We start from the raw sequence: 24,508 nt of genomic DNA on the forward strand, positions 1-24,508 counted from the left end.
CGCGGGAGGAAAGAACGCGAGCGGGTGGGCGGGGCTGCTTTATTTGTCCGCCCCTCCACTTTTACGATTGGCTGCCTTGGGTCCTGCCCACACAACTCTGCGCCTGCGCCAAGGGTCGGGACTGCGAGTCTGCGAGTCGATCCTGATGGTGGGAGGCGATAGCTTCCCCTTCCCTTCCGCAGGCGGGAGAGTTAGGTAAGCTCAGCCCGACGGTCCCCGACACGCTTGCCTCCCGGGGTGCAAGCATACCGAGCGAACTGCCGAAGTGGGCGCGAGCTTCTGTGCACCCCGGCCCCCTGCGCCCACCTGCCGCTCCAGCGTCACTTTTCGGGCGTGACCCAAGGAGTCCCTGATGGACCGATCTTCTTTCGGATCCGGCTTCCTATCTCACTACATCAGTTTTCCCTTGTTTCCATCAGCTGTGCTTCTTGATTATTCCTCTCACTGCTTTCCTCCCGGCTCACACTCCCGCCAGCTGAGGGTTGGATAGAGCCCTGAGCGATTGGGTTTGGGATGGGGCTGCTTATGAAGATTCCGGCGATTCCCGTGAAGGCTCCTCCGAGAGCAGACCCGAGAACCGTCCTCATGGGCACGCCGGGGCGTTAGTGCTCGTTTCTCAGGAAAGACTATCTTCGTTTAAATTCCAGACAAACACTTTTCCCACTCGAGTTCAGCAAGCATTTGAGTTTGTGTACTGCTCACTGTATTAGATTCAAATCTTCTGATTCAGTTGGGATGTTGAGGATGGCCCAGAAAAATGGTGTCCAAAGGAGTATCTGTTGAGAGGATGTGTCCCCTCCCCGTCAATTAGCTTAGGGTAGAATCTGTGAGAAACTCTTGTCTCTTCTTGACGTCCGTTCTCTTCCCAGCCCCTGGTGTGATATAAAGAGAGGATAGGTTTTGGAATGGCTTTAGCACTTGGGAGCTTGTGACCTTGCATGTGTCTCCTAACGTGTTAGCCTGTTTCCTCAACGGTAATATATTTGCCTTTGAACACTGTTGTACGAGTTATATGGGAGCCCACATAAAGCTCTTCAGGCCTCAGTTCACCCTTTTGCTCTGTCCCGGCTCTGTACATGCGTACATGGGTGTGTCTTGAGTAAATTTTTTTCCTTCCATATACATTCTCCTTGTGATTGGAATCTACCGTGTGTAACATCATTCTTTAAATATCTATCAAAGAAACGTTGCCATTTTGGTATTTCTGGAGCTGAGATCCATTAGTTTAGCATATGTTCTTTGAACTCTCTTGATTGCACTGGCCACCATTTGAGTATTATAATGTGCACTTGGTGTCATTTGATACTTGCTAGAAGATACGAAGTACTGTCATGTTGGACAAGGGTCCACAATAGTAAAACAAACAAACAAAAAAACACCAACAATTTGAGCAAAGTGCACTCATGGGGTTTCTAGAATGTATAGGTTTTATTTCTAATTGTAGCGGATCATTTAATACATGCAGTTTTTTTTTTAATGCAATTTTATTGAAATATATTCACATACCATACAATCATCCAAAGTATACAGCAGTTGTTCACAGTATCATCGTATAGTTGTGCATTCATCACCACAATCAATTTTTGAACATTGTCATTACTCCGAAAAATAAAATTAAGAATAAAAATAAAAGTAAAAAAGAACACCCAGAACATTAATCCATGCAGTTTTGATCTCTGATTTTGGCAAAAAAGTAAAATGAATTGCTTGATTAGTCCTAGCATGTGACCATTCACAAACATCAATCACAAATATTTAAGAAATTAGTAAATTTGTCCTTTATAGGCTCTGAGAGCTGTTTGGGTAGAAGGGTGGGTACCATATTAAGAAAATCTAGTGTATTTACGTGTATGCACCTTTCTGTGTTCTGAAACGCATACATTATTGCTCACAGAAAGTTGACTTTAGTTCAGGGCTTGTTTGTAGGGGTTGGAACAATGGAAAAAGTCATTATTGCACATGCTCTTTCATTAATTTAATTTATTTTTCATTAGATAGCCACCAAGAAACACCATGAAAGATACAGATATCAAGAGACTTTTGTATGCCAATCTTTTGTGCATATTTTCAATTATCTTGAGCATCTTCATTCCATCAATCTTCTTGGATAACTTCTCAATATTGGAAACACACTTGACATGGTTGTGCATCTGTTCTGTTTTTGTAACTGCCATCAATCTAGTATTATACTTAGTGGTAAAACCAAATGCATCCTCTAAAAGAAATTCATTAACACACAAGGTAAGGCTTGTTTCTTGATAACCGATTTTTGGATGGGGCTAGTGTTTCTGTTAATGGAAGAATAAAGTATTAATCCAATTTTCATTTTTTTTTTTTTTTGAGTGTGAGTAAAAGGAACCTGATGTTCTTTTTTCAAATGAGTAGCTTATTTATTGCTAAAAGCAAAGTTGGATAGTTGCATTGTGAGCCTGTAAAACCATTGTTTTATATCACCAGTGAAGGTAAATACAAGGAACAATCATATCTTTAAAACTTACTTTATGACAGTTTATTTTTATTTATTTTTGCATTTCCAAAAGACACCTAATGGGCTTTTCAGAAATTGCAAAAATAGGCTTCCATGGTAGCTCTGTTATTTCAAACATGATCTTCCTTGACTAACTAAACAGTGCAGTTTGCAGAAAATATAATCTATTTTCTGGAATCTTGGTTAATTCATTCCAGTGTAACATACTATTGCTTTAAATTAATACAGTCCTCTCTTAACTTTATTCAATACTATGTTTAAGTTCTCTGTTAAATATTTTAAAGCACCTTAACTGCCCTATGTTTAAAAAAGCTCAATGTGTGTTTTACAAGTTTATCTTCTTAACTCCAAATCAAGCAGGTCCCACAGGCTAATTTGCAGACGTGCAGGTCTTTTTGCCCATGGGCCATATAGTAACTTGAATATGATTTGGGTGATTAGTATTAGTATTAAGCTTTTTTGGTTCAGTTCCCTAGGAATTTTCGTTTTAATTAAAAAAAAGTTGTAACTCATTATTTTTGTTCTGTAACTATTTTAGGTATCGTTTTCGCAGCTGCTTTTTGATGGTGACTGTATTTTGTGTTTTCTTGTATCCCAGCATTCTGTTATTAATAAATATTTCATAAATACACACATACCACAGAAAGAGAACCGCTTTTTTACTTTAGTGTTGGTTGGGTAGGGAATAAATGGGGGAAGAACTTGCCTTTTGGCTTTTTTACAATGCTGCATTGAAGGCTGCATATGTAACTCATACACAGGACACAATAATCTGACTCTTCAGTAAACACCAATCCAAGCAACATTCCAGTGTGCCATACATTATGAGAATAATTTGTATTTGTAGATAAAATTCAAGAATTTCTGTCTTTGGATATTCTGTTGAGTCTTCAAATTATCCATTTCTTTTGTAGGTATCCAGGTTTTTGAAGTGCTGTATCTACTTTCTTATGTCATGTTTCTCCTTTCATGTAATTTTTGTTCTATATGGAGCACCAGTAATAGAGTAAGTCTGAAATCTTTACCATAGGGAAATTATGTTTTAAAACTTTAGAAAAATTTTTAAAATTAGATTTTAATTGTTAAGCAATATGCTAACCCTTTTGGCAATTGAAGAAAAACCATAGTGTATTTAATTAGTAGATCAAGTAAGGATGCCAACATCACTGTCCTTCTTTAGCAGTGTTGTCCTTCTTTTAAAAATCAGTAATAGCTTATTTCATTAAATGTCACAGTTATCCAGTTGCAGATTGGAGGGTGGTAGTCATGTAATTATACTATAACAATGAATGTGTGGCCCTTAGAAACTCTAAGGAAACTTAGTATAATGATATATAAAAGTTCATTATAATTAGCGTATCACTTCTTAGTAAATCTAATACTTAAGTGCTTGAAAGGAATTAGTTTTCTTAAGGAAAGTCGGTAGATTCCTAATTTTAAATTAGTGGAAACCAAATTCATGAGTATTTCTTATATAATGTTCATTATAATTTGAGTTAAGCAGTGATTAATGGTCATGATCAATGTGATACATACACACACATAGATATGTATATAGAGAGGTATATATAGATATAGTCCTACCTAAATATATATATATGTGTATATACACACACACACACACATACACTAAAAGGTTATTCTTTTCGGGAGAAGAGAAAACAAGACCTTTGTAATGGGATATGGCAGTTTATATCCAATCCATTTTAGAGTAGTGGTTCTCCAACTACGCTTCTTGAACCAGCAGCAAAAGCATTTCGTAGAATGGCAAATTCTCAGGCTCCAGGCATAAACTCTAGGGGTGGGCTCCCCATTCTTCAGTGAATCCAACTCTCCAGGTGATTCTGATGTAAAGTGAAGTTGAGTTACTGGCTGTTTAGTTCCATAGGCTGTAGGGGAAGATACTTAATCATGTAGAAATGAGGTTTCTTGCAATAAGTGGACAGTCTCAGTAAGACTATTTAACATGTCTGAAATCTGTCATTAAAGCCAGGTATTTGTTAGATTTTGTTTTTTATACCTTGCATTTTCAATAGTAAAATTATAATAAAGTTTGTTTTCTTTTCTAGGTTGGTGTTGGAAACTTTTTTATTTGCAGTTTTATTGTCTGCTTTTACTTCTGTACCTTGTCTATGTTTGTTAGGACCAAACATCAAAGCATGGCTAAGAGTTTTCAGTAGGAATGGGTAAGTTTTAATTTTATATTTTAGTAATGCTTGAAATAAATTTTTAAAAATTAAAGAAGTATTTTTTTATTCATGGCAGCTTGCCAATTATTGCCATGCGTGTTTCCCAGCACTATGTGGTTTTCTGAGAGACCACCTCATTTGGGATTGAAGGTAGGGAAGTAATAGCATTTGAGGGAAGTAGAATGATAGGCCCCTCTCTCCACTCTAGCAAGATCAACTTTGCTATTTTTCTGTTTTGTATGGTAAGGTGCCACTTAGCCTTTTGTTTGAAAAACATTTCTGCTACCAAAAGAAACTTTGAAAACCATTGCTCTGGGATACTTTGGCATTGTGATAAAGTTACTAGTTTCTTCCTACATACATCTTTTAATGTAGAAATGGTTCATAATCTAAAGATGTTTTGTGTAACAACTATAATTCCTTGTTTAGCCTCTTTCATGATAAAACTGTGAATAGAGTGCAAATTTTACAGGATTTTATTTCCTTAGAAGCCAACCATGTTTTCAGCATAGCAAAGTTAAACTTTTAGCTTCTTGAAAGGCATTGAAATGGTATGTGTCAGAAATGGTATGGTTGTAACTAAGAAAACTGGAAGATTATTTAGAACCTACAATTTTGTCCCATTTGTCATCAAGTGACAAAAAAACTTCTTGACCACTTACTCTGTGCTTGGTGTTGTGGTAAGCTCTATGTGGATTCCAAAGTATTATCCATGATTCTTTCCCTGTGGAACTTACATGTTCAAGGGACAGGAAAAAAGTGAGCAAATAATAGGAGGAACTCAGAAGGGTGGAAGACCACTAAGAATGAAGCTAAAGGGGGATGAGCCAGGAAAGACTTGGATTGTGAATTTAGTATTTGAAGAGACCAAGGGGAATGGGAAAGACACTTCATGGCTTGAAGAATGAATGAAAGCACAGAAACTAAAGTTAATGTGGTATTTTTTTGTGTGATTTGGAAGAACAAGCCAAGAAGAACAGGCGATGGATGCATGCGGAATAGCTTAGCTCCATAATTTACTGACATTTTCCTTTTGAATTAGTTCTTTTTAGTGTTCTCCTTAAGAACCATCTTTTTTTAAAAAAAGGAAAAAATAACTTTATTTTGAAATACTTTCCAACTTACAGGGCAGTTACAAAAATTTTACACAACTCATACAGAGAACTCCAATATACCCCCTGTTCGCCCAGATACCCAGCTCCACCAATTTTAACATTTTGCCACGTTTGCTGTATTTCAACTATCTGTCCATCATTCTGTCACTATATTTCTATACATCTGTCTACATTTCTATCTCTTTATCAATCCATTTTATGAACACTTGAGTGTAGATTGTGTTCACCAGCTCCTTGAACCCTTAATACTGCCGTATACTTCCCAGTCTTTCTTTGCAGAATTGATCTGTGTGAGTGTTCTACTTCAGGGCTTATCCATACAATCAGTTCAGAGAATAGCTTGAGGCTAAAGCATATGGCCTCATCCTTTCTGCACATGCTTCTTACCTTGGGCATGTATTTGTGGCCCTAGGACATGGCTACAAATGTCCCTTCCTCCCTAGGAAGCAGTTTCCTCGGGATCCCAGACACTGCATTGTACATCCCACAGCCAGCAAATCCTTGCCCCAGACAACATGGCTTGACTGCTGTCCCACAGCTTCTCTAGGAGGGTTCTGTGAACCACCTTCTACACCAGGGCAAGTTCTGGGATAGTGAGTTCCTTAGACCACCAGACAGATGGGCCAGCCATACATGCTCCTGGTATGTACGCAAGGGTTATTTTCCTCTCTCAAGACCTGGGACCCAGGATCCACACACTGGGAGGGTGGGTCAATGCTGAGCCAGTGAGGGGGAGGGGAGGGGCCAGCTAGGAGTTTCTATGGCTTTAACTGTTTTCTGGAGCTTTGAGATGTTTCTGCCAGTTCTTGCTGATTGTTCTTCTGTGGGGGATTGGGGGGACTACGCAGGAGGACAAAGCCCCAAAGTATCTCACTCTGCCATCCTGATTAGGGTGGGGTCTTAGAACTATCTTTTAGAAAATACAAGTATAACAGTTGAAAACTTTTTTTCCACATTGGTACCATAGCATCCTGAATGTAATTAATTTCTTTTAGCATTTTAGTTTGAAATTTTTAAACATTGAAAGCCAGTTGAAACATGATAACATTTGAAATATCTTATTGGTTTAGATTGCTTTATCCAGCTTTGAATTCTGTGTTTGATAATAGCATTAATGGTGTATTTGGGGGAGACATTGTCACCTGTGGTTTTAGTCAGTTCTGTTATGATGTGTCATTGTATTCCAAAAAATTACTGCACTGTGCAAAATTGGGCAATAAAAACCACAGGGCTTATGGGAAAGGTGGTGTTTTAGGAAAACATTCAAAAACTTCATCAGCAACACATTAAAAAAATAGGAACTTAATAATAAGGCAGCACAGTTTTACATGTGTCAATTAGTTATGAAACACATAAATAAAAAATATGGCATTTTTGCTTGGAAAAGATTCGAAGTTTGCTTGTGGAAGTGGGTATGAGAATGTTGCCTCTTGTGGGTTATTTTGCAATGGTGCAAAGAGGGTTGTCCGAAATCTGATGGAAAGTTAATACCAGATGTGGATGGTGTCATTCATAACCATCATGGTAAACTGAGGTAGCTGGTAGTTGTTTTTTTTTTTTAAAATAACAGCTTTATTGAAATATAATTCACATACCACACAATTCATTTTTTAAAAATGTACAATTCAGTAGTTTTTAGTGGTTTTTAGTTTATTCACAGAGTTGTGCAGTCATCACTACAGTCAATTGTAAAACATTTTCATCACCTTAAAAAGAAATTTTGTACCATTCAGCTATCACCTCTTATCCCCTCATCCTTCCATTCCCCTCCCCATCCACCCCCACTCCTCAGTACTAAGTAACCACTAGTGTACATTCTGTCTATATAGGTTAGTCTGGGCATTTCATATTAATGGAATCATACAATATGTGGTCTTTTGTGGCTTCTCTCACTTAGCATAATGTTTTCACAGTTCATCCATGTGTAGTATATATCAGTACTTCAATCCTTTTTTGGCCACACAATATCTCACTGACTGGATATACTATGTTTTGTCTATTCAGTCATTGGTTGATGGACATTGCAGTTGTTTCCACATTTTGGCTATCATGAATGATGTTGCTAAAAACATTTACATAAAGATTTTGTATAAGACATATGTTTTCATTTCTCTTGAATATATACCTTAGAATGGAACTGCTGAGTCATATGGTAACTCTAATTTAATCATTTGAGGAACTACCAGACTGTTTTCCGAAGCAGCTGAACCATTTTATGTTCTCACCAGCAGTGCATGAGTTCTCTACTTCCATACCAATACTTGTTTCCTGACTTTTTCATTACAGTCATCCTAGTGGTTGTGAAGTAATATTTTGTTGTGGTTTTGATTTGCTTTTTGTTGGTACTAATGATGTTGAGTATGATTTTATGTGTCTTTTGGTCATTGTATATCTTCCTTGGAGAAATATCTATTCAGATCCTTTGCCTGTTTTTAGTTGCTTTATTTGTTTTTTTGTTATTGAGTTTAAGTATTCTTTATATTTTCTGTATACAAATCCGTTATTGTATATATGATTTGCAAATATTTTCTACCATTCTGAGGGTTATCTTTTTACTTTCGTGATAGTGTCTTTTGAAGCACAAAGGTTTTTAATTTTGATGAAAAGTCCAATTTATCTTTTTTTTTTTTTTTTCAAATGTACAAAGTTGTTTATTTTTCTTGGCAATTTAAAAATACATAACCATTTAAACTGAATACACATTAAGTTAGTGTTTTATTTCCTTTCTATACAATTGTTATTACAAGGAACTGCTCCATTCAGTTAAAACCTAATGAATACCATCAACTTTTCCTGTCTTATATTTTTTAAGAGCATTAGTACATATATAATGCTACCCTTTTCAAAATGCTTAGAAAAATTACAATATCATAGTTCACATAAAGCCCTTTAAAAATCTGATGTCACAGGGTTGTAGAAGTTAAGGGTAAATAATGACACACTCTTCCTTAGGAGGACCCCTTGGTAGAGGAATTCAATACTAAGCAGGTTATGTAAACATAAGAAACAATCACAATTTTTAGTACCAGAATTGTTGCCAACTTGCCTGAAGTTCATTTGTCACATTTTAAAATTCCAACACATACGATGGCACAGAATTTTACATTTCATGATTAAATCAGGTAAGTGATGGTAGTTAAAAATTACATTCCTAAAATATGGGGACCTGATGTTATTGCTTTGTTTAAAGTGTGACTATAAAATAGAATATTTTAAAAACATAAATACCAGACTTTTATCAGATTCATTTTTCCTTTGCTAGACACTTAAACCAGTAATGCTGCTATTCAAATTCATATTTTGGAATTTCTTTGTAACTTAGTCATAAAAACCAGTCTTATTTTATGTTGCATTTCTCCACTTTAATTTTAAACGGGCAAAAACAATCCCTTTTTTTTGCATTATTATTATATTCTGAATTAGTTTTCCTCCTCAAATCAAGTATATTCTAAAAGAGAAAAAATGGTCACCGTTAAGTATATTTAAAAAGTGAATGTAAGATAAAACAGAAATTTGAAAACTGGAGTTTTAAAAATGTTTTGAGGAAAAGTTGCATCACTGGAATAAATGTGAAGCTTTAACTTCACTATTTTGAGGATATAACATTCATGTAGTGTGTATACTAAGAAAAATTATACTCATACCTTATAATTCTTAAAAAGTCTCAGAAAAGAGATAGTGAGGAGCTCTGAGTGCCAGCAAAGCCATTTTGTCACTCCATGACATCAACATTAAACATTATATTCCATTCATCTACCTGTAAAGATTTCACATTTTTTCTCTCATTTCTTTTAAATACATTTTTCTCTCTTAGTCTATATTCATTAACAGCAAAAGTGCATTCAAGTCCCTGATCTAGTAATATTTTATACTTGTGGCACCCTTCCCCATAAGTACATATTAGCAACATCTACAATACCAAGTCTATTTTTTGAAAAAGCATTATTTAAATTCTGGGTCTTAGTTTTTACAGTATCTAAAGATTAAAAGATTTCCCCTTGTATTGGACAATACAATTTCAATCACATATTGCCTTTTTAAATCAATGCAACCTTGAAAAGATTACTCACTTTCTAGTTATCTTCATTATTCTAAATTAAACTATTCAGAAAATGATTAAAGTGAAAACTTTTTTATTCCTCTTTGTAGTTCTGTGAATGAGTATTAACATAGTACATTATACTTTCAAATTCCACTGCTGAGGTCTAACATTTAATCAAGTTTTAGATGCTGCTTATATTCCTTTTTGCTTCCAAGAAACCTGGCCCTTTTCCATGCAAAAGGAGGCATATATTAAGATTGTATATTAACAGTTCAACTTAATGAATGCAAAAAAATTTTTAAACTGGAATGGAATTGTTTGGTCCCATGAAATTCCTTGATTTTAGATTTTATTATGTATAACTTTTTATATCCAAAGTTTTGACTGTAATGATAAATAATTTTCCCTTAACAATTCTGAGTTGAGGGATAAGAGGAAAAGGATTTATAAACAGTAGCCTTGTTGCTCTTCATTGTCATACTATCACTCACACTGTCATTAACATCTTAGCTATACTTTCTTTGGACCCTGAAATAAGTTGGAAAATTCATCATTGGTACTTTAGAGTTTAACACTTGGGAAAAAAAAAGTGGTTTTGTGCAACCATGTCTGGAATTCCAGTTAAAATTCCATTAAAAAACATGCAGAGTGAAGATTTTCTTCTTTTGATTCCTGTACATAAGTGAGGAACTGTACACAAGTTCTTTATATTTTGGCAGATTTGTGCATATAAAATAGGCTACTTGACTTATAAATTTTCTCCTGGCTGGTACTGTGGCTCTGTAGCAGTGAAGTAGTCTTCCAAGAAGGATTGAATATATTCAAATGTTGGTCTTTCATCAGGGTCTTCTTCCAACAAAGGTTCATCAATTCATGTAGGGATTCTGGACAGCCCTGAGGGCAAGGCATCCTATACCCCCGTTCCACCTGCTCCAGCACTTCGCGGTTTACCATGCCTGGATATGGAACTCTGCCCTTTGTTACCAGTTCTGTCTGTAGAATTCCAAATGACCACACATCAGACTTTATGGTAAATCGGCCATACAGTGCAGCCTCAGGAGCTGTCCATTTGATTGGGAATTTTGCACCTTGTCTTGCAGTATATTCATTGTCTTCAATTAACCTTGCTAAACCAAAATCTGCTATTTTGCATACAAGGTTTTCTCCTACAAGAATATTAGCAGCCCGAAGGTCACGGTGGATATAATTCATTCTTTCAATATATGCCATGCCATCAGCAATCTGAGCAGCCATATCAACCAGTTGTGGGAGCTTCAAATACTTTCCATCTCCCTCCTTAAGGAAATCTAGTAAACTCCCTTTTGACATAAATTCAGTGACAATGTAAATTGGCTCTTCAGAAACAACTGCATAGAGTGGAACAAGTTTATCATGTCTTAATTTCTTCATGATCTGAGCCTCTTGAAGAAAAGCTTCTGGCATCATTGTACCTGGTTTTAGTGTTTTAATTGCTACTTTTGTGGTTCCATTCCATGTTCCCATCCATACTTCACCAAAACATCCTTGTCCTAGTTTAACCTCTAGTCGCAAAGATTCTCGAGGGATTTCCCAAGCATCTTTTGCTAGACCTTGAGTCTGGGGTTTCACAGTTGGACACACAGTTGTTAATTTATGGCATAAACCATCAGCATGCTCTGTGTAGTGTTTCACTAATTTCTGCAGAGTATCAAATTGTGCTCTGGTTGTGATATAGTATCCACCATTGTCAAGCTTCCTAATTTTGTAGTGTTTCACATTGTCACCTCTTATCTCATCCCAATCACGAATAGAGAGGGAATAAGCACCTTTAGTAGTTTCACTCTCTCTTACCAAGAAAATACCTCGTTGATTTCCAGGGTTCAGAAGTAATCTTTCAGCATCTTTTCTTCCCATTTTGCCAAAATACCATTCTTCTGCCTGAATGGAATCTGCTGGTGCTACATAATTGCTAGGGATATAACCATTCTTTCCTGTAGCAATTGATCTTGCTTCCCACCAGTCTCCTTCCGTATTGTTAATTATCTGAAATCTTTCACCCTTCTTAAATGAAAGGTCTTCTGTAGTTCTAGCTTCATAATCATATAAGGCCACAAATACAGTAACACCACCTGTTAAACCAGTAGGATATGAAGTTGGCACCACCGAGAATGAGGAAGATGCTCCTCCAAAAGGTGTCACCCCTGAGGATCCTCCAAATGGTGTTATGGAAAGATTGCTAAAATTAACAGATGTTCCCTTCGCTGATGATGACGGTGACATTGCAGTGTGTTCTGCTCCATAATGGCTGATACTTGTGCTCACAGGCTCCAGAGTGTTTTCAGTTCTATATTTAATGGCTGGACTTTTGTTCTCTTTACTTTTAATGCAGCCCATTATCAAATCTGTTCCCTGGCCACGTTCGCCTGAGGCGCTGCCGCGGCAGCTCAGGTGGAGGGGAGGGGGCGGCGGGCGGCGGCGAGGCTCGCGGGGCCCTCTGCCTCCTCCTCCACCTCCGTGTCCGGGGCGCCCCTTATCTATTTTTTTATTTCGTTGCTTATGCTTTTGATGTCATATCTTAGAATCCTTTGCCAAATCCAAGGTCATGAAGATTTTCCCCTATGTTTTCTTCTAAGAATTTTATAGTTTTAGCTCTTACATTTAGGCCTTTGATTCATTTTGAGTGGACATTTTATATGGTGTGAGATAAGGGTTCACCTTTATTCTTTTGAAGTGGTCCCAGCACCATCTGTTGAAGAGACTGTTCTTTCCCCCATTGAATAGTTTTGGCACTAAGGTTGAAAATCAATTAACCGTAGACACATGGTTTTATTTCTGTACACTATTCCAGTTCGTTGAGCTATATGTGTGTCATTTTGCCAGCACCACATTGTCTTGATTAGCTGGTAGATGTTTGAAGAGCGTGTGTGTTTTTTGTATTCCTGCCTAGCTGGGTATAGCTTTTTGTGTTCACCTTGTGCCTCCCACAGACAAAATTGCTCAAATTGTTCCCTGATACGTCAATCAAGTTGGAAAAAAATTGCATCTTGAAAACAAGTCAGCACGATTGACTGTATATATAAAATCCTAATGTTTTAAAATTGAAAAAAGATCAAAGCTCTAAAATGCAAGAGGACAAAAGAGAATGTGTTCCAAGTCTCTTTTAAGTAACTTGCCATGAATTTAATATGTATACATTTTTCGGGATCTCTTTTGAGCCTGTATCTACTTTTAGCCTGAACCATATCTTACAGTAGTACTTATTACTTTCTGCTGGTTAATAAATAAATAATTACATTTTTTTCATTTGTTATGGAACTTGCCATCTGAGATATGGTGAATAAAGCTGTTGTTGTCTTATTTTCATATCCATTGGGACTTTATCCCTTCTCAGAAGGAACTATAACAAAAGTGAAACTAAAAATTATGGGAAGAAGATACTGTTTTCCCCTAACAGATTCAACAATCCATAGTTTGATAATATAGTGTGTTGACAAGGGTTTGGGAAAGTAGGTGCCAATGGGAATGTAAATTGCTTCAATCTCTATGAAGAACAGTTTGGTAATAACTATAAAAATTACAGATGCACATCTCTGACTAGTGATTCCACTTCTAGGATTTTATCCACTAGATAGATATACTTACACACCTGTAAAATTTTGAATGCATAGGATTACTCATTTCAGCATTGCAAATTACCTAAATGCCCTTTATTAAGAGACGGGATAATTTTAATCCACACCATGGAATACTTGGAAGCTGTTAAAATAAAACAAGCAAACAAAAACACCCCAGATTGTTATTTACTGGCATGTTAAGTGGAAAAAAGCAAGGTGAAGAAATGTGTGTAGGATGCCACCACTTATGTAAAAAGTTGGCAGGATGGAATCGATGTGTCTCTGGAGGTATATATAAGAAACTGATAAAACATAGGCTGTCTCTGGCAAAGGGATCTAAGAAATTAAAAGACAAGGTGAGAGGGAGACTTTCCACTGAATATCCTTTTGTATCTTTTGAATTTTGAACCATATTAATGTATTACATAATAAAAATAAAAATTATAACGAGTTAGAGTTTTCAGTACTTAAGTTACTGCTTGGTGATTGAAAATTAAGCCTATATCAACAAGCTGCTAGATTTCTTTGATGCTGCCTAACTTTTAGTGGACTGTAAAAGTTATCTTTCTAAACTTCCTAACGTACAACTGGAGAACAGTTCGGTTACTAGAGGACTATGGCTAAATACAATCAACTTACATACAAAGCATTTTATTTGGCATCAAACAGGACATGGCATGAAACAGTAACAATGTCAAAAACATTTTAATATTTAGTTTTTAAAGCATTTTCATATGAGAGGTAGAGCTGGGACTTCAGTGCAGACTGTCTGTTAATAGAGAAGTCAAAAGACTCCAATAATTGAGGATCAGAAAACGATAGAGGTCAGAAGACTCCAATAATTGAGGGTCAGAAAACGGGTTCCTGCCCTGGCTTCACTACTTATGGCCAAGAGATCTTGGACAAGCTGTCTAACCTCACAGATTCTCATATGTAATATGGTTAGAATAAAACTAATATATGCATTGCAGTTATTGTCAGAACTGTGTGAGAATGAATGTAATAAAATAGTAGGCACTCCGGGAATATTTAGTAAGTGGATTCACAAATGTCAGGGGGCATTTTTTATGTTTCGTGTTTCCAATCCTGACTATAGTTTGTCTCAGTGCCTCTTCCTGGCTTAGGTAACCAATAAAGGTATGCAGTAGATAGACGGCCATGAAGGAGTAATGGGTTTTTTCAGTTCATTAACTGTAAAGTTAATTTGAACTTTGCAGTAAGAGGAGAACTTAAGTCTTCATTCCTCCATTGTCCATCAGTGATAGGTGGTTTCTTCCTAGCACTTGTATCAGACTTCAAGAAGCTAGTATATAAAGCATGTTAAACCTTGAATGATCTAGGAAATAATTAATTTGATAGAATAACCTAACTTGTTTAAGTTTAAAACTGGACCTTAAATGTTCATTTTTATGCAAAATTATTTTTTTAAAAAAATCAAAGGTCTGGTGGTTTTGCAATAATAATATAAAATACCCACAAAACCAATTACTCGTGTACAATTGTCTCGGGATGCGGTTAGCATTATTCACATTGATTAACAATTTTAATTTCAAAGATTTCTATTATTTAAAGAGGCTGGACAAAACGTGAATATTATATTTTTTTCCTACTCAGTAATAATTTGGAACAAAAATTAAAGTTCTAATTTGAAGTTCTTAGGCTATATTCTAATTCATAAAAAAATTATGAATTCTAATTCATAATTCTAATTCAGCTACTTTTAGTTAAAGCATTGATTGAAGATTTTAGCTCTTTAAATATTTTTATCATTCATTCCATGTTTTATTATATAAAACACAGCAGAGCTGTTTTTCTTTATTTGAAATTGGCCCTTTCAGTATTATTGAAATAAGACTAATTCAGATGTTCAATATGAACAGGCCAATTTTGAATTGGCATGACATCTCACTCAATCCCGAATCAATATAAATTTAAGAAATGCTATATCCCAATTTTAATGTATTTATTTGCATGTAATTAGAAAACTTAATACTGAATGGATTTGATGAGATGAAGATTGAGAGATTTTTGAGTTTGAGAAGGGTATAGGAATTAACATCCCAAAAGTAAAGGACAGATTCTGATTTTATTGAGATTTCATCCATAATTAAATGATACTGTTTTGACAGTATTTTTCCTATAAGTAAATTTAAAGTTATTCCAGGAGGGGGAAAAAAAGGAATTCATTATTATAAAAAAACTTGAAGGTAAAAAAGTTAATTCAATTTTTTAAAATATTCTGCCACTTTTTGGTATACTTATTACTGAATTTACTCTATTTGTACTGGTTTAACTCAATTTGTTGCCTAGGTGTAATTACTGGGTTTGTTTTTATTGTTTGTAGGCTTTCTTATAAAGGAAAGTAACAATCTGACTACTTTAGACCTATATTTTTATTGAATATTAATAAATTTGCTTTTCAATCTATCAGTTCTTATATGCTTCTATTTGAATGTTTAAGTCAGAACCTGATCACTTTTGGCAAACTGAAGAAATTGAGTTCCTGAATAGGACTAAATACAAATCTGTAGTGACCTTACCAAGTTGAAGACATTAAATAAGACCTATTTTGTAGATAAAAACAACAGACCTTTTTTTGCCACCTTTTTATTAAGATGTATTTTATATTAAATAACTACTATGGACATTAGGAGTGAAGAGATAGTGAAGCCGCAAGGATATATTCATATAAAAAAATAGGGCACAAAGATTTAGTGGGGTAGAAGGCATTTGTTTTACTATTCATTCAGTGGGGAAGGGAAAAATTTATGTAAGAATTCTGTACAATATCTTTAGCCACTAGGAGGAGTTGTAGGGTGTCTCTTGTTCAGATGAAGAAGAGATCAGCAGCTTTCATTTTTTAGATGAAGATCATATCCATCTAAAAGAACACTGTTTTGAGGGTAGCCTATCCAAGCCACAAGTGTTAACTCATATCAGGGACCTGATATGGTACCTGGGGCTCAAAGTGGTCTATTTCAATTAATATTTGATACAGTGATTTCATTAGAGTCAAATAATTTGGACAGTTACTTGGAGTGCATTGTCACAAAGATTGTTCTGTAATATCGCTTTGTCACTTTTTAAGTTTGTTCACAATAGACAGTGAGCCATTTTTTGTTCTAGTCTTAGCCTTATATGTATTATGTTCCTTAACTGAGAAAAAAAGTAGACAATACTCATAGAATTCAGATGACTTAATTGTGGAAACCTATAAAATGAGAATAAACCAATGTTAGTTCTACTATAAATGAATTAATAGAAAGAAATCTACCTGTTTCATTTCTTTTTATCCTGATTATTTCTTTATTACAAAAGAAAATATATTGTAAAATTTCAAATAGAAAAAATAGAAAGTTAAAGATCCTAATAATCCCATCAGAGGCAGCCGTTAATAACAGATTTTATATATTCTAGTTTTGTCTGTGCATATTAACATGTATGTAAGTTTTAAACAAAAATGGTTATACTAATCCCTGTTTTATAACTTGCTTTTTTTCCCCGGTTAATATTTTGTGTACGTGTGTAACAATCTACCTCTGCTTTTATAGTATCCTTAGTATATCTTCATCTATAAGTAACAGAAAACTTCTGGTTTGAACAATAAGGAAACTGATAATCTCACAAAGAGTGGTTGTGGGGTGCTAGATGCAGTTGGTCAGGATTCTCTTGGTTCTTATCCTTGGGCTGGTAGTGAAACGGTAGCAACTTCTCTTCCTTGGGTCTTCCAAACTAACCATTGGAAAGAGAATGGAATCACTTGATTGAATTAGTCTAATCATCAAGGATGAGATGAATATTAGGCAATTAATCATTATTACTAGTATTCCATGTACCATGATTTATTTAACCTATTGAAGGTTATTACCAGTTTTCTCACAATTATAAATAATGGTGCTATGAACATCTTTGTACCCATATAATTTTGTATACTTGTGCAAGAGTTTCTGTAGAACAGATTCCTGGAATAGAATTCCTAGCTCAAAGGTTATGCATATTTAAAAACTTGATAGACACTGACAAACTTTCTTTCAAAGGGGTTTCTGTATATTCCCATTAACAGAGTACAGGTTTCCCTGAATCCCCTCCTGGGCTTTTTACTTTTTAGTCAATCTGCTAGTGCTGCTGCCTAGTGGGGTTCTGCTATAGGTGCAGACTGTGCTACAGTGGCTTCATATGATTCGCCATGGGATACATAAGCACTGACCACAAATTTTTGAAAGTTTGATTTATGGACCCACCTTTTATTAAATTTCAGCTCAATATTACTGATTAAATAGCAGAGATAGCTTTTCCCCTACTCTGCCTCCCTTTCTCCCTTCTTTCCCTCTGCCTCATGCTACAGAAAACTGGATGGAAAATAACATCCTGTACTCAAAATACAGCTTCAAGAGAGGAAAAATTGGTGCCAGTTAGGTTGGGAAGACAGCTTCAAAGATAATTCACTTATTGTATCTGAGCAAATAGGTAGTCTGGACAGCCTGGGTAGTCTGCCTATGTGAAAAGTTGAGCAAGATGAAAAGAAATAACATGGCAAACCTAAAAACACTATAGGAGTGGGGGAAAGGCATGCAGAAGACAAAGAATCCAGCCTGGGAGAAAATACTACCCAGGGAACAAAAACAAAAAGCAAAAAAACTCCATACAGTTTACCATAGAAAAAAATGTTATTAAGGATGTGAATAAAATAAGAGCTTACCGATGAGATGATGAAACAATAAAAAGAGGTGAAGAAGGAATTTGCCGAGTTAATGAAACAAATCAAGAATCCAAACCATACCATTAGAGGACATAAAATAGAAACATCAAGAGACATAGTAGACAAGTTAGAAAATCAAATTATAGTATGGAAGAAAGGCTTGAATGATTCAAAATGAATAGGGGTGGGGCTGTAGGGGTGTGGAGAGAATAAAGGAATTAGAGAAGAGATGATAGATATAGAGAAAAGACAGAGACACAAGGTACGAATAGTTAGTGTCCCATAAATACAGAACAAAAAATAATTCAAAGATATGATAGAAAGCATTTTACCAGGTGAAGAAAGTATTCAATTTGGCCATGAAAGAGGTTCACCAACTATACCAAGAGCCTATTTGGTTCAACCTCTTCAGGGATTAAGGTTTAAGTGAAATTCTACATAGTGAGTGATAAGTTCTACCGCACCCCTACCCCTCTTCCCCTGCTCTGCCCAGAATACTAGGCAGAATTTTGGAATATTTCTGGGGAAATGGTACAGGAGAAAAATCTATGGATACTGACATTTGGGGGTCCTCTGAGGAAAAGGCTGGGCCCCTACCCAGTCCCCAGTACAGTGAAGCCCACCAGTTGAATAGTCCTCTTCATGCACAGTGAACTTCCAATCAACTGTTTTCACTTTTTTTCATTTTTGTTTTTAATTAGCTCTATGAAGATGTAATTGAATACCATAAAATTCATCCGTTTTAAGTGTACAACTCAGTGGTTTTTAGTAGTATAGTCACAGAGTTGTACAACCATCACCACAATCTAATTTTAGAATGTTTTCATTACCCTCAAAAGAAACTCTATATCTATTAGCAGTAACTCCCCATTCCCACTCTTCCCTCCCATCTCCCAGCCCTAGGCAGCCACTAATATTCTTTCTGTGTATAGATTTGCCTATTCTGGACATATTTTAAGTAGAATGAGAATGAAGAATCACCAGACGTTTGAGGGACATCTCTAAAGTGAAATCCAGAAATCAAAACAACAAAAAAGAAATTCAGTGGAAACAAAGGCAATATACAGACCAGAAAATAACTTTAAAAAACATATATTTTTAAGAGATAAAAGATAGTACGTCCAGGAAACATGAACAGGAGGCAATAGAAAGGAATATTAAGAGAACAAGAAAGATCTTGGGAGTTAAAAGTACAATAGAAAAGAAATTCAACAGAAGTAAAGACAAAGTTGAAAAGATCCCTTACTTAAAAAATTAAAGATGGAGAAAATGGAGTAAAAAGGTAAGAAAATTAGAGGATTAGTTCAAGGTAATAGTAGTTCCAGCAAAAGAGTAGGAAAATATAGAAAATTGTTAAGGGATCTGGGTGAAAAAAGCAAGTCTTTAAATAAAATTTCCATAATTGAAGGACCTGAGATTCTAGATGTATTTCCAGCCTAATGGGAGAAAAGGCACCCACTCAAAGGAATATTATTGTAAAGTTTTTTAGATAACAAGGAATAAAGAGATGACTCTGAAAGTTTCCAGAGAAAGGGAAAAGAATGAAAAATCTGGAGACAAAATGATTTCTAACAATTCTCAAATAATCATGTAGTAAAGTCATTTTCAGACTTAAGACATCTCTAAAGATCTATCTTGTATGCATTCTTTCTCAGCCATCTCTTGAAGGAGGTGCTTATATAAAAAGAAAGCCAGAAGGAGGAAGTCTTGGATCCAGGTAACAGGAGATCCAACAGAACTAAGAGGCAAAAGAAATTCCCAAGCTGACAGCATTTGGAAATCATAGGACAGCAGCTGTGCCCCGGGCCTAGAGAGAACCAGACCAGTTTGGAGCAGGAGAGGGAGCTCCAAAAAAGAAAGAAAGAGAGGGAAGGGAGAAAAGGAAAGAATGCATTTAGAGGTGATGTTTTAGTTTCTTTGTAGTGTTTGAGGATCATTTAGTGACAGGCATGCAAGTTGGTAAAGGAGAATAAAGAGCCAGTTCTTAACATTCAAAGAAAATTAAAAATATTTGCTCTAAGAAAGGAAATGAAATTGTGGTTTACTGTGTGGTTCAGCTGTGATTAATATTTTCATAATCATAATATTATAGATAATTCAGCTGAAAAGGGGGAGGTATTGAAGAGGGGATAGTGAGTTAGGGAGAAATGGTGGGGGGAAGCTTGTGCGTAAAGAGTGCTAAATTCTTTTCTTCTGTAGTAGAAAGCAGTAGGCAACTTAATCTTGAAAAATCTGTACATAATATATAGCAAAATGGGTTGAAAGTATCTGCCTCAGGAGCAGAAATTGGGGGTGGGGAGGGATGAAGGAGACTTTTTTTATTATTACCCTAATTGTCATCTTTGACTTTTAAAACTGTTTACATACATTTTTTAATTAAATTAAATTTTATTGAGATATATTCACATACCATACAGTTATCCATGGTGCACAATCAACTGTTCACAGTACCATCATATAGTTATGCTTTCAACACCCCAATCTATTTTTGGCTTCTTTCCTTATACCAGAGAGAATCAGAATCAGAATAAGAAATAAAAGTAAAAAAGAACACCCAAATCTTCCCCCCCATCCCACCCTATTTTTTATTCAGTCTTTGTCCCCATTCTTCTACTCATCCATCCATACACTGGATAAAGGGAGTGCGATCCACAAGGTTTTCACAATCACACTGTCACCCCTTGTAAGCTACACTATTATACAGTCGTCTTCAAAAGTCAAGGCTACTGGGTTGGAGTTTGATAGTTTCAGGTATTTACTTCTAGCTATTCCAATACATTAAAATCTAAAAAGTGTTATCTATATAGCATGTAAGAGTGTCCACCCGAGTGACCTCTTGACTCCATTTGAAATCTCTCAGCCACTGAAGTTTTATTTTGTTTCATTTCACATCCCCCTTTTGGTCAAGAAGATATTCTCAATCCCACGATGCCGGGTCCAGATTCATCCCCGGGAGTCATACCCAGTGTTGCCAGGGAGATTTACACCCCTGGGAGTCAGGTCCCACGCAAGGGGGAGGACAGCAAGATCACCGGCCAAGGTGGCTTAGAGAGGGCCACATCTGAGCAACAAAGAGGTATTTGGGGGGAGACTCTTAGGCACAATTATAAGCATTTCCCTGTTAGGCTGTGCTCTAAGATTCAATTCTGAGTTTACGCATTGTAGTTAGTCCATATTGGTGCGGCATTATAGTGTTTGCCTTGGTTTCTGGCGTACTTCACTCAAAATGCTGTACAGTTTCCATTCACCTTGTAGTGTGTCTCATAGCTTCACTTCTTCTTGTAGTTGCTCGGTATTCCATTGTATGCATACACCACAGTTTACCATTCTATTGTTCAGTCTTAGGCCACCTCCACCCATTGCAAATCATGAACACTGCCTCCATAAACACCAGTGTGCAAATGTCCATCCGTGTCCCTGCTCTCAGTTCCTCCAAGTACATACCGCATAATGAGGTTGCAGGACCTCATTATTTTGATAAATATAATTAAAATTTTAAAAAGACAGGTTACCAAGAGTTTTATTATTTTTAAATTCGGTCTAGGTCTCATTTTTTTGTACATTATTTTTTTTTAAGTAGGATCCTAAACACTCTCAGATAAACCAAGCAAACAAAATAGAGGACAACCTGTTTGTACTTTTATTTCAACAAATATAAGAGGGCTACAAGTATTTTAGAACAATAGAAAATGTGAAGACATGTATCTTATCCTTTAGCCCAAGGAACTTGGAGATTGGAGGCTAGATAAGACATGTACATAAACTTTATTGAAACTGATCTCTGATCGTATTACTGCCTTGATTTAAAATCTTCAGTGGTTCCTTTAGTTTAGCATTTCAGGCTTTTCTAAAATCTGAATCCTAAATCTACCACAATGAAATACTAATTCACACCCACTAGGTGGCTGTAATCCAAAAAATACTAACAAGTGTTGGAGAGAATATAGAGAAATTGGAACCCTTATACACTGCTTGTGGGCATATGAACAGTGCAGCTACTTTGGAAAACAGTCCGGCAGCTCCTCAAAAGGTTAAACATAGATTTGCCATTTTTTCAGCAGTTCCATTCCTAGGTAGATACCCAAGAGAAATAAAAACAAAGGTTCACACAAAAATTTACGCATGAATATTCTTGGCAACATTATTCTGAATAGCCAAAAAGTGGAAACAACTCAAATGTCCATCAACTGATTAGTAAAAAAATAAAATGTGGTATATCCATCTATATTATTTGGTAATAAGAAAAGAGCAAAAACACTATGCCAAGTGGAAGAAACCAGTCACAAAGGACCACATATTGCATGATTCCATTTATATGAAATGGCCACAATGGGCAAATCCATAGAAATAGATAGTAGTTTAGTAGTGGCCAGAGCCTGTGGGGAAACAGGGAAGGGTAGAAATGGGGAGCAACTGCTAATGGGACAGGATTTTCTTTTTGGATGATGAAAATTTTCTAAAATTAGATTGTGGTGATGGTTGCACATATCTGAATATACTACAAACTTTTGAATTCTAAGTGAACTGTATGATATGTGAATTATACAGAATAAAGCTGTTATTTAAAGAAAAAAAAAAAAAAAAAAAACCCTAACTCTAACCTACTTTTCCAGCATTATTTCCCTTTCCTCCACTTGGCCTCAACCAATTTTGCTTGTGTTATCTTTGCCTGCAATTCTTTCTCTAATTCTGTGAGCCCAAATGCTACCCATTCTTCCAAATCCAGCTCAATTTCCACAAAACAGAAAAAATAAGCTCTTCCCAGCAGAAAGTGAACTTTGTTGTCATCCTCTACCACACATTCTTTATGTATCTAGGCACATCGCTTTATGTATTGCAACACAGAGGAGTTGCATCTTAACATTTGTCAGTCACATATAATCAAACATTACCCTAGAAAATCCTTTAAACTTTCTGAACAATGCAATACACTTCTCCCTCTGTTCATCTTGGCCATTTTTTTCCCTTCAAGAATGGAATAGATCTCTGTTGTGTTGAATACTAGTTAAAAAAATTGATTTGCACTTATAGATGTTAATATAAAATTAAAAGGAACGATAAAAATAAAGCTCAGCAATAACAGCTTTGGGCATGTGGTTGGATATATGGTGATTGGCTGCCAACCTCATCTCAGCCCCAGTTCCTCAGGAGAAACAAGCAAAAGCTCCTGTCTTGTGTAGGTGGGGGCGTGAGATGGATGGGTGCTAGAGGACTGGTTTATAAACAGACTTGTGATCATTTGGGACTTTAATTCACTGTACATTTTGCGTGTAATAATTGATCTGTACCTAATGAAAGAAGTCACTTAATAAATGTTTTCCCTTTTTTTCTCACACTATCTACAAGTTACTGCTTTTCATTAACTTCATAAAAATTCAACCCTGCATTTTGAGCAACTGAGTGTTTGGACCGTACTTACTGCATTGTGGTGGGGTTTTATTCTATTGTGACCAGACTCATGCCCCAGACAACTGAGTTTTCACACCATGAGGGGCTGACCGAGACCAAGACATACTAAGAGAATGGCAGAATTATGTCTTTCCTTTTTACACGGTTAAGATGCTCATTTACTAAATGGGAATGAGAGGCAAAAATCACTGGATCTTTTGAAATAAATTATTGTTCTTTCTCCACCCTCCCCACCAAATATATATATAGTTGAATGGGTTTAAATTAAATGTACCATAAGAAAAGCTAGTTGAATAAATGATGCCCCATCCATGGAATATGGTGGAATACTACTATAGCTATTAACAAGGGAAGACAAAAAAGCAAAGCTGGGTTTATGGTATTATGTATTTGAGTTTTATTTAGAAGCATATGTACATAAATGTGTATACATATACTAAATATGCATATATCTTTCAAAACAAGTTGTGTATGTGCATGTGTATTTTTGCACACATAAAATAATTTCTGGAAAGAATAAGTTGGTAATAGCAGTTGCCTGTAAGGAAAGGAACTAGTTGTTGATGGGTGGGTGGAAGACTTCTTTCACTGTCAATGCCCTTTAGTATTGTTTGACTTTTTACTATGTGCATATATCACCTTTCCCTCTAAAAAACATACTGTTATCTTACAGTTAATATTTCTTGGTAAATATACATCAATTTGAGACGTTCATTTTAAATGAACAGAAAAATATATATTTTACTGTTAATTTATGCTACTGCTTGTTTGATTCCCCAGCAGCCACGATCCTTACCACTAATGATTCACATATTTGTGTTCTACAGAGTTACATCCATTTGGGAGAAAAGTCTTCAGATCACTACAATTTCTAGTTTTGTAGGAGCATGGCTTGGAGCATTTCCTATTCCACTGGATTGGGAAAGACCTTGGCAGGTTGGTTTCATTATTTAAAGCAACAAATTAAATGTTT

The 24,508-nt window shown here is 35.8% G+C and overlaps 1 protein-coding gene and 1 pseudogene across 2 annotated transcripts in view; one reads left to right on the forward strand and one right to left on the reverse strand.

Annotated features, from left to right (window-relative positions):
* Positions 1-108: 108 nt before the first annotated feature.
* The window catches only part of PIGF (phosphatidylinositol glycan anchor biosynthesis class F), a 36,681-nt gene continuing 12,281 nt past the window's right edge, over positions 109-24,508 (forward strand). For both annotated transcript variants that reach the window (XM_037807802.1, XM_037807803.1), the window contains exons 1-5: positions 109-195; positions 1,995-2,241; positions 3,403-3,494; positions 4,558-4,674; positions 24,363-24,471. In XM_037807802.1, the coding sequence (XP_037663730.1) occupies positions 2,014-2,241; positions 3,403-3,494; positions 4,558-4,674; positions 24,363-24,471 (546 nt within the window). In that variant the 5' untranslated portion in view covers positions 109-195; positions 1,995-2,013. The remainder of the gene's footprint in view (positions 196-1,994; positions 2,242-3,402; positions 3,495-4,557; positions 4,675-24,362; positions 24,472-24,508) is intronic.
* LOC119512955 lies at positions 10,521-12,224 on the reverse strand (annotated as a pseudogene).

This window comes from Choloepus didactylus, chromosome 17 (genome assembly GCF_015220235.1).
Source record: "Choloepus didactylus isolate mChoDid1 chromosome 17, mChoDid1.pri, whole genome shotgun sequence".
Lineage (NCBI taxonomy): Eukaryota > Metazoa > Chordata > Mammalia > Pilosa > Megalonychidae > Choloepus > Choloepus didactylus.